Consider the following 14,339-nt stretch of genomic DNA (forward strand, 5'->3'; position numbering starts at 1 on the left):
AATGCAGGTATGCCCACCAATCAAAATCTATTGAGTGTTTTACAGTTATTTGTCCTGTCCATAAATTGGTCATTGTTTATAGTCTTAGGCCTTAACTTTACATTAAAAGTAAGAGATTGTTTTGTATTACATTGGTATAATTTAGTTATTAACTCTCTAGCAGTTAAAGTTTGCTCATTAAGAATTGTAGGAATGGAGACTACTTCTCTAAAAGTCACTCACCAACAGGCAAACAGGATTTAGCACCACCACCTTCCCACCTGTACCTTACCGCCGCTTCCTACCCCGCCACTGTTTTTTCAGACAAACCCTGCTGTTTTGAAACATAAAAATTAAAATTTTGGCCAGCATAAGCCCGCCGGTTTTTTTTTTGTATTTGTATGATTGAGTTTCTTTTACCTCGTCGCGATTTTTTCATGTTTAAGGTTTGAATGAGTTGTCTTTACCATGTCGTGAATGTTTAGTGTGAATGAATTACCTTTCTCACATCATTAACTTTTCGGTTGTATCTTGTCATCAATCAAATGGTAAAAACAATATGAGGTAATGGCACTCAATCAAATGTAAATTGTGAGGGTACTGGGACTGACGCTTGTCTGGAAAAATGGCAGGCTTTTTTGCCGAACAGTGCTCAGGTGTCTGGCTTCCCCGTCAGCTCGCTGACGGTCCCCCCTCCCGTGACACCTTGCTCGCTGCCAGCGCTCGGGGCTCTCCGCAGAGCGCACGGGAGGCGGGGAGTGGGGCGAAGCGGCAGCGCAGGGCCGCGTGAGGGTGCTGAACATGCGCCATCTGCCGATCGGAAGCTGGCGGCGGTATATTGTCCTAGACCCCCAACAGGAGAGCGTATGGAAGATGTGACAATGTTCTTATTCATTGAGTTGTTTTGGTATTCCAGAGCTCTGAAATATACCTGTTGTGTCAGAAGTTAAGCTATGCATTTGATTTTATTTAAGAATATGTAATAGGCAGAACATCCTGTCTTGTTTTCAGAACTTTTGGTATAATCTTCTTTTGGTTTAGATTTGCTTAACACTTAAGCTGTTCACTGCAGATCTTTATAAAAATAGAGGAGAGAATGATCAGAACAGTTTTACTTGTCGACTGTTATTTTCTCAGAAGCAACTGAGTCTTCCTTCATTTTGTATACTATTTTTTATTTAATTCAACATGATTAATCTGGAGAATTGATGGTCACACTGTATATCCATTAGTAATGCTTGATATTTCTAGAAGAGAAACTCTGAGATTTGCAAACACTTTATTTAGTTTTACTAAGAAATATGTGAATTTTGCTTTACTATTCAAATTTTCATACTTTAAATTGCATACAAGTTGAGACTTTTTGTTGCACTGTTTTGTGCCTTTCTCTCTTAGGACTGGATGAAGGCTCTGCAGATGTTTTGCAGTTTGAGAAAAAACAGTCCTGGGACATCAAATAAACGTCTACGTCAGGTGAAGCAATAAAGATACAGGGAGGGGGAGAGGTTGTCTCCTTGTTGCAAAATGATGATGATATATCTCAGAACTTTCCTTTCAACAATAGTAAATCCTGCGTGTACTTTCTTTTTCTTGGAGTTACGCAGTAAATTTGTTAAACCAACTGGAATGACTTCCACTTGATTATAATATCTATATACACAAAGAACAAAATGTTTTTAGGCAATTGGCAGATGCTTTGCTAGGTATTACTTTCTGACCACATGTGAGTAAAAGTGTCAAGAATTCAGTATTTATATTGTCTTAACTCTTACAATTCACCAGATTTGACAGACTTATGTCTCATGTAACCAAAACACTAGTATAACTAATATTATTCATTTTTCAGTGACAAATACATGCTGAACTGTGATTATGGCTTAATTTCTTTTGGTCTCTTGAGAGTACTGTTGTGGTCAGAATTTCTTTCAGAGGTGAAGGACAGATAGTCATAAATGACTACATGACTGATGACTGGAGAATAACAGGTATCTTTGAATGCTACAAATGTTGGAAATAGTTGTTTTATCAGTCTATGGAAAAAGGAATAAAATTGTTTTTTAGGAAATGCAGAATTATTCTGTGGTCAACATTAAAGATGATAGAATACTTCTGAAGAACCAAACTAAATTAGGTAAATAGATATATAAATTGGCAGAAGAAATTTGGAGCCACAAATGTGAAACACTTACAGAGTGATCATCTGAACTAATTCTGTACTTCCAGAAGCAAAAAAAATGCTAGGCTGCATGAAGGAATAGAATAGAAAATAGATGCTATTTAATATTTATGGTATTCTCATTTAGGATACAGTTAGTTGTGATAATCTTGTATCAAAATGCATAAAGGAAATGAGAAAATTATTTTCATTATAGGCTGGAATGAGTAAAAGAATTTCCAAGTAAATAAGTGTGGTAAGTTTTGGACTATTTCAAAAGGTGAAAAGTATAAAAAGCATGAATGATCAAGGTAGATAAAGTGTAAAAAGATCAAAAATCATACTTCCATGACTGTCTTACAGAAATTATATCAGTTTCAGGGTTTTTTGAACTGGGTTTTGGCCTGATGAAGTATGATATTTCCTGTATTTGTCTAAACTGACTTCAGTTCATATCAGTAGATATTTGATTAAGCTATGAATTACATGCAATTCAGAAGTTTGTAGAATAGCAAATTGTTTAAAATGTATTTAATGTAAATTATTTCAGAGTTCACTTCTCATTTTCTGGAAATTCAGTTTCCGAGTGCTATTATTTTGAGAATCTATAGTACAGACTAATATCTTCCTTTTAATAGGGGGAAAACAGTGTAGTGCAGTAAACAAGGGAATTTTATGTAATCTACTGTAGTTTAGAGAAGAAAGAATTGAAAGAGACCTACAATGATAATCTAGTCCAACTGCCTGACCAATTCAGGGCTGACCAAAAGTTAAAGCATATTATGAAGGGCATTGTCCAAATGCCTCTTAAACAATGACAGGCTTGGGGCAGCAACTACCTCTCTAGAAAGCTTGTTCCAGTGTCTGACCACCCTCTTGGTAAAGGAATGGCTCCTAATGTCAGTTCTGAACCTCCCCCGGAGCAGCTTTGAACCATTCCCAGGCATCCTGTCACTGGATACCAGGGAGAAGAGATCAGCACCTCTATCTCCACTTCCCCTCCTCAGGAAGCTGTAGAGAGCAATGAGGTTGCCCCTTGGCCTCCATTTCTCCAAACTAGACATGCCCAGAGTCCTCAGCCGCTCCTCATAGGACATGCTCTCCAGTCCTCCTCTGGACACATTCCAGGACCTTAACATCCTTCTTAAATTGTGGGGCCCAGAACTGCACACAGTATTCAAGGTGAGGCCGCACCAACGCTAAATACAGCAGGATAATTGCCTCTTTTGACCAGCTGGTTATGCTGTGTCTAATGCACCCTGGAATGCAGTTTTCCCTCTTGGCTGTTGGGGCACGCTGGCGACTCACGTTGAGCCTAATCTGTTAGGAAAGCACCAAATATGACATTGTGTTTGGAGTCATCCATGGCTCTTAATCAAGATACAAGTTCTTTTACTTCAGTATAATTTTCTATGCATAAAAATGTTTGTACTTTCAAATCTTAATGTCTCATAGAAGATGGTGCTGGAGGTTTATTTTCAAGTTATTTGAGTTGCTTTTAATTTGTCATTGGTGCCTCTTAAAAACTTTCATTATTCCTGTTCACTGCTCTTTCTATTAGGAAATTATATTTTGTATTTAATATTTATACCTTAACATTAAGCCTTCACATGAGAGACAGTTCCATTCTTTCTTTTTAAAAAAATGTTTTTTTTCATTTTTTTAGGTCAGCAGTCTTATTTTGCATGTAGAAGAAGCTCATACGCTCCCAGTAAAGCATTTCACTAATCCGTATTGTAACATCTATCTGAACAGTGTCCAGGTAGCAAAAACACATATCAGGGAAGGGCAGAACCCTGTATGGTCAGAAGAATTTGTCTTTGAGTAAGTCTTAATCTTATTGAATTACTGAATTTCACTTGGAAGTTGTATTGCATATAAGATTATTTATGCTGTACTGTTTTGCATTTTTTTTTTTTTTAAATACTGTTTGCAGAGTTATATAGCAGCCACCTTTCAGCCACAAATGCATAGCCAGAATTTGTATGCATCTAAGTATCTTTGTTGATATAATTGTCTTTGATTGATAAAGAGAACTCAGGACTGGAATAACTTTAGAATAAGTTTAAATGTTTGCCAAGTATAATATTAATTGAGGCTTTCTGTCTTTTCCCATAGTGATCTTTCATCTGATATTAATAGATTTGAGATAAGTCTTAGTAACAAAACAAAGAAAAGTAAAGATCCAGATATATGTAAGTATTTTTCTGTAAAAGATGCATATATATACTGCAACAATGGATACAATTTTCATTGCTCTTGTCAAACATTGTCATAAGAGAATTAAGTATATTCTGTGATTACATACAGCCGTATTGGAATGTTTTGGATGTCTGTTGCTGACTCTACATTAACATTTTTACAGTAAGAATATGCATGTTTTTTTAGTAGTAAAACACACAGTAATCCAATTCTATGTATCTGATGGCTTTTCTAACTCTAGAAAAGAGCTACTCCATAAAATAATATGTTCCACTAAATTAATTTCTTTAATCTGTTTTAAGCCCAACTGTGCAGAATTTCTTTTGTCCTTTTCAGGATTTTTATTGCTTCCAGTGAGAAAGATTTATTTAAAAATAAATAAAAAATCCAACTTGACAGTCTGTAGAACAAAAATTGCCTCAGTCTTCTGTCATCCTGTTGTTCCTCCCCATTCTCTCTCATCTGTGTTCCCAAAAATTTACTATCCTCCTGTTATGAACACAGCTTCTTCAGCTGTTCTGTTTTTATTTTTCTACTGCAATGCAGATGGCCCCCTCCCTCACCAAAGATTTGTTCCAACTATCTTTCTGTTGTGTTTAGACTTGTCCCAAAGCCTGGCACAGTATTTATAATCTGTTACTGTTGTTTTTTGTTTGCATGTATTGTGTTACTGTCATGTTATGTTTGCCTCAGTGTCAATTTCTTTCCTTTTTTCCTCTTAGAGGAGATTTGTAGAGAAACTTTGACCAAAATAGAAGAATTACTTCTAAGACTGAATGCTCTTGTAGAACCTAATTCAGTTTCAAAACTTTTGCCCTTTTCTCTGACTAGAAAAGTTTCTGCATAGCAGAAGGAAAAAAGTTGTATTTCATTTGACAGACAAAAGGACTTTCTCATTGCAGTTGTGACCTTGTTTCTTGCACAGTTCTTCTATTCATTTGAGCTACAAAAATTCTTTATCTGGGATAAAACTTTGGTTAGTAAAAGAACCTTTCAAAGGATAATTCATTAATGGAATACTTTGGTAACTTCTTCTAAAGTGTTTTTGTAGCTTCCTTCTCTCTATCCAGATTAAGGAGATTGTGCTACCTTTAGATGTATCTAACTGGTGGAAGGTTATAGATTGTTTACTCATCTAGGTCGAGGTTTTGCAGTGTTTCTTGATTATGGTCAAGTAGACTCTTAGAGCATAACCTAACAGTCCCTTGATTTTGGGATAAGGATTAGACCATGCCATCTCTGCCTACATCCCCATCTGTTACGGTTTGACTCAGGATTGGCAATTGAACCAATGACGACAACAATGCTCTCAATTCCCTCCCCCTTACAACCAGGTAGGGAAAGGAGAGAGAGAATAAGGAGACTTTCTAGATTGAAAACTAAACTAGACAGCTTTAATTAAATACTAATGATAAAAGAAAATATATACAAATATATACAAATATGTGTAGGAATGTGCAAAACCCTATTGCCTCCCCCCACCCCCAACAACTCCCACGGCACTCTCCTTAGCTGTGGGCAGTTCTGAAAAGTCTCAGACTGCTTCCAGAGATAGCGGCAGAGCAAACAGGAGTTGAGGGCAGAGATATGAGGGTCAGGAACACACGGGCCTAGGGATCGAAGGAGATGGATAAATGAAGTCCTCCCTGGATGCCGGCCATGGACGGATGAGAAAGGAAGAAGAGCTTGACTTCTATGATCCCTGAATTTATACTGAGTGTTACATATATATATGGACAAAATATTTCTTTCACCAATTTTGCCATCTGTCTAGTCTGCTCCTCCCTACAGGAGGGTTGTAGATACAACTCTTCTGTTCCTTCAGTGTCTGAAACCGCAAATCCAACAAGTAGAGCAAAGTGGCCTTGGTCTCTCAGCAGTAACTATAAACATTCAGGCATTATCAGTCCACGAGCTGGAAAACTTGCTGCTACTTTCAGCAAGTGTGCTGCTTAGAAGAGAGTTCACTGAAGAAAAAAAAATCAGTAAAAGGGAAATTGGTTTAATCCTGGCTCAAACCAGGACACCAACCCTATTATATAATTGAAGTATATAATGGGGGAAAACTGAGCTAAAAGAGACCTTATCCAACTTGCCTGTGTGCTATGTTGCCTAAACCCCTGACTTCTCCAAAAGCAAGAAAATTAGTTACCTTTCTGAACATTTCTCCTTTGTAGCCACAGTTATTAAATGTGGATTGATCTGAAGTAGGAGTAATATGAGACTCATCTTCCCAGCTAACCCATTGAGTCAACTTTCCTGCTTGTTTTTCCTGTCATATAAAGCAGATTGAGGGGTCAAAAATCTGGTATTAGTTTCACTGCTTTTTCTTCCATCATAACACACAAAACTAAATTCTAAAATTATATGAGTATGAAGGCTATTTTTTTCAGTATTTGTGGCAGGTTGACCTTGGCTGGCTGCCAGGTGCCCACCAAGTCCCTCTCTTACTCCCCCTCCTCAGTGAGACAGGGGGAGAAAATAAAATTAAAAACTTGTGAGTCGAGATAAAGGCACTTTAATGAGATATGCAAAGGCTGTGCATGGAATCAAAGCAAATAAAAATATTTATTCTGTACTTGCCATCAGGAGATGATGTCCAGCCACTTTCTGGGAAGTAGGGCCTTCATACTCATAGTAGTTGCTTTACCATGAATGCCCCTCCACACACACTTTCTCCTTTCTCTTAGTTTTTATTGCTGAGTATGATGTCATGGGGTATGGGATATCCCTTTGGTCAGTTTGGGTCAGCTGTCATGGCTATCTCCCCTCCCAACCTCTTGCCCATCCACAGTCTACCTGCCTTTGGGGGTGAGGGGAAATGTTGGTGAGACAGTCTTGATGTTGTGGGAGCACTGCTCAGCAGTAGCCAAAACCAGTTTGTTACCAACACATTCTAGCTACAAATACAGAGCACAGCACTGTGAGGGCTGCTATGAGGAAAGTTAACTCGATCCCAGTCAGACCAAATAAAAGTATTTAAAAATATTTATTCAGTTCTGAAGTATTTCGCTTTGAAATTTCCCTATTATGAGTATTCATTCCATTATTATTTTTGTATTTTTGCTTTGAAAAGTTATTTAAAATATTCAGAATTTACAGTAAACATGTTACCATCAATTCTACTTGTTCTCTTTATTTCTCTAACAGTTTGTTAATAATTTATTCAAATAAGTATATTAATATGGCTGGGAAAAAACTCAACAAAACAACAAAAAAATCTGTGGAATATACTGTTCGATTTCATCTGTTGATACTGAAAAGTGGGATGCTCAAATTTGATTAGACAGTTAAATCAGTAAACATCTCAGGGCACTTGCATGTAGGGTTCAGCTAGAGTGGAAGTTCTGGTTTGATTTTGCACCAGGGTAGTTGGTTAATTTCAGATAAATTCATGTTGAAAAAGAAAATATTTTTATACTAGAGGCAGTCACCTCATGCAGTCAAGTCTGTAGAGCAAAATCATAGAATCATAGAATGGTTTGGGTTGGAAGGGACCATCTAGTTCCAACCCCCCTGCCATGGGCAGGGATACCTTCCACTAGACCAGGTTGCTCAAAGCTCCATCCAACCTGTCCTTGAGCACTTCCAGGGAAGGGGCATGCATAACTTCTCTGGCTAACCTGTTCCAGTGTCTTATGACTCTCACAGTAAAGAATTTCTTCCTAATATCCAATCTAAATTGGTGGTCAATGGAGTCAAATCCAGCTGGCAGCCAGTCACAAGTGGTGTTCCTCAGGCTCAGTGTTGGGATAGTTTCTGTTTAACATCTTTATTGATGATCTTGATAAGGACATAGAGTGTATCATCAGTAAGTTTGCAGTTGACACCAAGCTAGGTGGGAGTGTTGATCTGCATGAGGATAGGGAGGCTCTACAGAGAGACTTGGATAGATTGGATCGTTGGGCTAATATTAATGGTATGGGCTTCAACAAGGCCAAGTGCCAGATCCTGCACTAGGGCCACAACAACCCCAGGCAACACTCCAGGCTTGGGGAAGTGTGGCTGGAAAGTGTCTGGCAGAAAAGGACCTAGGGGTTCTAATTGACAAGTGGCTGAATATGAGCCAGCAGTGTGCCCAGGTGGCCAGGGAAGCCAGTGGTATCCTGGCTTGTATTAGAAATAGTGTGACCAGCAGAAGTAGAGAGGTGATTGTCCCCCTGTACTCAGCACTGGTGAGGCCACACCTGGAGTATTGTGTCCAGTTTTGGGCACCTCAATTCAAGAGAGATATCGAGGTGCTGGAGCGAGTACAGAGGAGGGCAACAAAGCTGGTGAAGGGCCTAGAGAATAAATCTTATGAAGAACACTTGAAGGAGCTGGGAGTGTTTAGTATGAGAAAGAGGAGGCTGAGGGGAGACCTCATCAGTCTCTACAACTACCTGAAAGGTCATTGTAGAGAGGTTGGTGCTGGTCTCTTTTCACAGGTAATTAGCGACAGAACAAGAGGGAATGGCTTCAAGCTGCAACAGGGTAGGTTTAGACTGGACATTAGGAAAAAAATTTTCACAGAAAGTGTGGTCAGACACTGGAATAGGTTGCCCAGGGAGGTGGTTGAGTCACCATCCCTGGATGTGTTTAAGGGTTGTTTGGATATGGTGTTGGTGGATATGGTTTAGGGGAGAACTTTGTAGAGTAGGTATGATGGCTGGACTTGGTGATCCCAAGGGTCTTTTCCAACCTGAATAGTTCTATGATTCTATGAAATCTACCCTCCGTCAGTTTAAAACCATTACCTCCTTGTCCTATTGCTACATTGCTGTAAAAAGTCCCTCTCCAGCTTTCTTGTAGTCCCCCTTTAAGTACTAGAAGGCCACTATAACGTCTCTCCAGAGCCTTCTCTTTTCTAAGCCAAGCAATCCCAACTCTCAGCCTGTCTTCATAGGAGAGGTGCTCCAACCCTCTAGTAATCTTTGTGGTCCTACTCTGGACTCACTCCAACAGTTATTTGCAGTAGTGCCACAGCTTGTTTTTGAAGTTGGTATTTGAGAATATGCAGCTGGGTGAAAAACATTTCACTGTGCTACACAATTATTACTTCTGTGGCACTTGGAAATAAGCTGACTATGGCAGGTTATAGACTTGGCTCTCCTTCCCTCCTATACTGTCCAGGATATATGCGTTAAACACATTAAGTGCAAAGTATGTAGTAAACACTCTCACGTAGACATGGGTGGACTTTTCGGACAAGGGGGAGCAACGAGTGTTGATTTGCTTGAGGGTAGGAAGGCTCTGCAGAGAGACCTGGACAGACTGGATCGATGGGCCGAGGCCAATTGTATGAGGTTTAACGAGGCCAAGTGCTGGGTCCTGCACTTTGGTCATAACAACCCCATGCAAAGCTACAGGCTTGGGGATGAGTGGCTGGAAAGCTCTATGGTAGAGAAGGACCTAGGGATGCTGGCTGACAGCTGACTTAACATGAGCCAGCAGTGTGCCCAGGTGGCCAAGAAGGCCAATGGCATCCTGGCCTGCATCAGGAATAGTGTGGCCAGCCTGAGTAGACAGGTGATCATGCCCCTGTACTTGACATTGGTGAGGCCACACCTTGAGTACTGTGTGCAGTTCTGGGCCCCTCACTACAAGAAGGATGTTGAGTTGCTGGAGCATGTCCAGAGGAGAGCTACCAAGCTGTTGAAAAGTCTGGAGAATAAGCCCTATGAGGAGAGGCTGAGGGAATTGGGATTGTTTAGTTTGAGGAAGAGGAGGCTGAGGGGAGACCTCATTGCTCTCTACAACTACCTGAAAGGAGGTTGTAGGGAGGTGGGAGTTGGCCACTTCTCTCAAGTGAATAATGCGCCAGGGGAGGTTTAGACTGTATATTAGAAATAATTTATTTACTGAAAGAGGGATTGGACAGTGGAACAGGCTGTCCAGGGAGGTGGTGGAGTCACCATCCCCAGAAGTATTTAAAAGAAATATCAGTATAGTGCTTAGCGACATGATTTAAGCACTGAACGAGTAAATCAGGCTATGGTAGGGGGATTTAGGTTATGGTTATTTTGGTTATCATCAGTCTTGCTTTTTTGTGCTAATGTTCATAATGTAAAATATTATGGGATCAAGATTGTTGTATATAGTTCTTAACTGTGCTTGCAGAGAAAGGGTCAGCTATTGATTTTTTTTTTTATATTTGTTATTCTGTCATAATGTGCTAGACTACAAAGTGTAAACATGCTTAAATTCTCAACTAATGGCAGCCTCATATTCAACATAGCCTAATGTTAAATATGTTGCTAAGTAGCAGAAAGTGTTCCTTTAAAGTCTTTAAATATAAATTACTATGACAAGTATTCTGCAGTCAATATATAGATATTTCTGTTTCCATATTTTAAGAATAAGATTATAGTATTTATGTTATCGCTAGGATGTGTTGCTATATAATCAGATTATTCTGAATCCTGTATTTCACTGTTCCTGTCAATGAGATATATGCCTTATATGTGCAAGTAAAACAAGAAGGAAGCATGTTGCTCAGTTGAGGACACGAGAGCTTTGCTCAGAAGAAATATTTTGGGAAAGTCAATTGATTATCTGGTCTAAAGACAGTCCAATCCACACTTGTGATAAGTAGCATATGATGATGAATTGGTTTACTCACTGTTTTACTGACTTGAATGTGTTATCAGTTTATCAACTCCAAAGAATGTGAAATATAGAACGTGTATTAGAAATTTGATATTATTCTGTTCCATTATCTGACTATGCAAATGATGTCCCAACATTGCTGAATTGGGGCAGTGGAAATTCTACTAGAACTGTTCATAGGCTTTGTAGAAAAGTGAAAAACAAGTTTGTGATGGTGTTTTTGATTGTGTGTTGGTTGGGGGGGAGGTGTTGTTTTGTTTTGTTTAAATGTGAGGGACTTGATTAGAAATTCCAGACTGACAGGCTAAATGTGAAACTGAAACTGTGTATCTCCTCTTGGAACATTGTGGGTATATCCTAGGTAGAATGTTGTCTCTACAAGCATCTGGGCCCTTTCTTTGTGAAGTATCTCAGTTCAGGAGGGCATGTGCTTATTTTGGAATGATTAATGGTCTGACTGCTGCAGCTTACTAGTCAGCTGTCAGACCAGACTTTCAATTATGGTTGAATAGGCTGGTGCAGGTCATTGCTTAGTAATTTTAAGGTGCCAACACCACATAAAAAGTGAATTAATTATTTTATCATTCTTGGTTGACTTTTGTCATTATTTGGGCAGTAAGCTGTCTGGGAATGCTTTTTGTTTTTTGCATAAACCATTACAGCGTTAACCTGGGAGTGCCTAAGTATTAAAGAAATACATCTGGCAACATTTGGGAAAGATGTAGTAATGCTAATAATAAATACTAAAAATAGTAACAAACTGATTCAAGATCAGACCTGATGGAGTTATGAGCCCAAGGGTTCAAAAGAGGACAATGAATTCTAATCACTTTATCTGTTTTATTTTCTAATTGCTACCTAGGTTTGCTAGGTAGCTGGGGAAGAGGGGGGCTTTTTCCCCTATTTGGGTGTTAAAAACTTTGTTGATATATGTGAGTAGATATTATTTACAACATGCTTTATATTTCAGCTTAATTTTTCAGGAGTCTGTTAAACCATCTAAGAGATATTCTGTCAATATATTTGATGGCACAAATTTTGATCATTTTTATTAATACTCTTGCTGAAACAAGATGATGTGCTGAAAATAAACTTTTTATTCAATACTAGCTCTGTTTTCCTGGAGATAACCTGCTTAACAATGCTTTTTTCCTAAAGTGTTTATGCGTTGCCAATTAAGCCGATTACAGAAAGGACATGCAACAGATGAGTGGTTTCAACTCAGTTCCCATATACCCCTGAAGGGTATTGAGCCAGGATCTTTGCGTGTTCGAGCACGATATTCTATGGAGAAGATTATGCCAGAAGAGGAGTACAGTGAGTTTAAAGAGGTATTAAGTTTTGTTTCCTCAGTTTTTCTGTCAAAATTAACTTTCTCTGTTGTTTGTGAGAGATTTCAATAACACTAACAGACATCACTAATTAGTGTTTGTAATGACTGTTATGTTAGGACAAGTTTCTGAACATTATTCTGGTTTTCTTTTAGCTCATACTCCAGAAAGAGATGCATGTAGTCTATGCCTTATCACATGTTTGTGGACAGGACAGAACACTGTTGGCTGGCATTTTATTGAAGATTTTTCTTCATGAAAAGCTTGAGTCACTATTGTTACGAACACTAAATGACAGGGAAATAAGCATGGAAGGTACTGTACTAATTACATTAACATTTACTCAAAGTCTGGGGAGGGAAGGGCCCCCATACCTTCATTTCTGCTTCCTCCCTTATTTGTATCATATATCAAACTATGAACACAGCATATTTTTCCTCTGCTTTTTGTTGTCTCATTTTCACTTTATTTTTTTTCAGATGAAGCTACTACTTTGTTTCGTGCCACCACTTTAGCAAGTACACTTATGGAGCAATACATGAAAGCCACAGCGACACGTTTTATTCACCATGCACTGAAAGACAGTATATTAAAGATAATGGAGAGCAAGCAGTCTTGTGAGGTGATACATTAAACTATGTTGGTTTTTTTATAATTTTGATTTGTTGAAATTATGATCTACTGATTGTTTGCTTTGGAAGCATTTATTAATCCTTCAGAAATAATTTCAGTACCAGAATTTAACTGATTATGAGGTTTTTCTAAATGTTAGCTTGAACAATGTTCATAGCATCACTTTTAAATAAGTTTTTTTAACTCAAATTTCTTTAAATTATGTATTTATTCTTTAGCAATTGTAGGTTCTTTTGTAGCACTTACTGAGTGGCCTACCGTAAATAACTTGTGATAAGTTCCAGATATACTATAAGTCAATGTCTGAAAGTTTCATTTTAAAACTCCCTTACATTAACTGCTTGTGTAAGATCCTATCTTTCTTTCTAAAATAACCCTCCTAACTTCTGTTTCACTTGAACTTAATTATGGAAAGGGGAGGGGGGTGTCCTCAGAAGACTGGATTAAAAGATAAGAAAATATAGTTTAAAAAAGATTAGTAGGTATGGAGTGTGTTAATTGTCTGTGCTGTTAAAAGCATGGTGCACTAGAAATTAAAGTCATGGCTTTTTCACATTGGTCTCCTGGCTAGCCCTTGAAGCAGATATATACATTCTATACAAGTCTGAGATTTGTACAGCAGTAGTATATTTAATATATTTAAAAATAATGTTCAGTGTGTAATATCATCAAATTATATATGTAGTTCTATTGAAAAGAAGAAACTTAATATTTTTCCCTTTTGGTTTTAGTTAAATCCCTCAAAATTAGAAAAAAATGAAGATGTAAACACTAATCTGGCACATCTACTCAGTATACTGTCAGAATTGGTGGAGAAAATATTCATGGCTGCAGAGATACTGCCTCCGTAAGTTTGCTCTCTTCTATTCAAATTTGTACTTGAAAATTCCTGATTGTGTGATTTATATTGCACCATAAATTGGTGGTGCTATTGGTTTATCTGAGTCCTAAGACTAATTTCTTTAGGGCTGTTATACGTACAGAGAAAAAAACCACAACACTTCAATAAATTGTGCTTTTTGCACGTGTGGTGGGTTGATCTTGGCTGGATGACAGGTGCCCACCAAGCCACTCTATTGCTCCCTCTCCACAGTTGGACAGGGGAGAGAAAATATAATGAAAAGTTTGTGGGTTGAGATAAGGACAGGGAGAGATCATTTACCAGTTACCATCATGGGCAAAACAGACTGGATTTGGGGAAATTAATTTATTACCAATCAAAATCAGAGTAGCATAATGAGAATATAAAACCAAATCTTAAAACACCTTCCCCCTACCCCTCCCTTCTTCCTGGGTGTCACGGTTTAATGCTGGGCTGGCAGTTAAATGAATGACAGATGCTCTCTATTAACCCCTCTCTCTTCCCAGAAAGGGAAAGAGAATAGGGGAGAGAGACTTATGGGTTGGAAACTAAATTACACAGCTTTAATGAAACAGTAGTGATGAAAAAT

General features: G+C 38.3%; 1 protein-coding gene across 4 annotated transcripts in view; it reads left to right on the forward strand.

Annotated features, from left to right (window-relative positions):
* LOC127395160 (ras GTPase-activating protein 1-like) overlaps positions 1–14,339 on the forward strand; it is a 117,538-nt gene that overhangs the window by 76,467 nt on the left and 26,732 nt on the right. For all 4 annotated transcript variants that reach the window (XM_051641647.1, XM_051641648.1, XM_051641650.1 and 1 more), the window contains exons 13-19: positions 1,375–1,452; positions 3,801–3,958; positions 4,253–4,329; positions 12,083–12,255; positions 12,411–12,570; positions 12,735–12,877; positions 13,620–13,735. In XM_051641647.1, the coding sequence (XP_051497607.1) occupies positions 1,375–1,452; positions 3,801–3,958; positions 4,253–4,329; positions 12,083–12,255; positions 12,411–12,570; positions 12,735–12,877; positions 13,620–13,735 (905 nt within the window). The remainder of the gene's footprint in view (positions 1–1,374; positions 1,453–3,800; positions 3,959–4,252; positions 4,330–12,082; positions 12,256–12,410; positions 12,571–12,734; positions 12,878–13,619; positions 13,736–14,339) is intronic.

Source organism: Apus apus, chromosome W, assembly GCF_020740795.1.
Source record: "Apus apus isolate bApuApu2 chromosome W, bApuApu2.pri.cur, whole genome shotgun sequence".
Taxonomy (NCBI): domain Eukaryota; kingdom Metazoa; phylum Chordata; class Aves; order Apodiformes; family Apodidae; genus Apus; species Apus apus.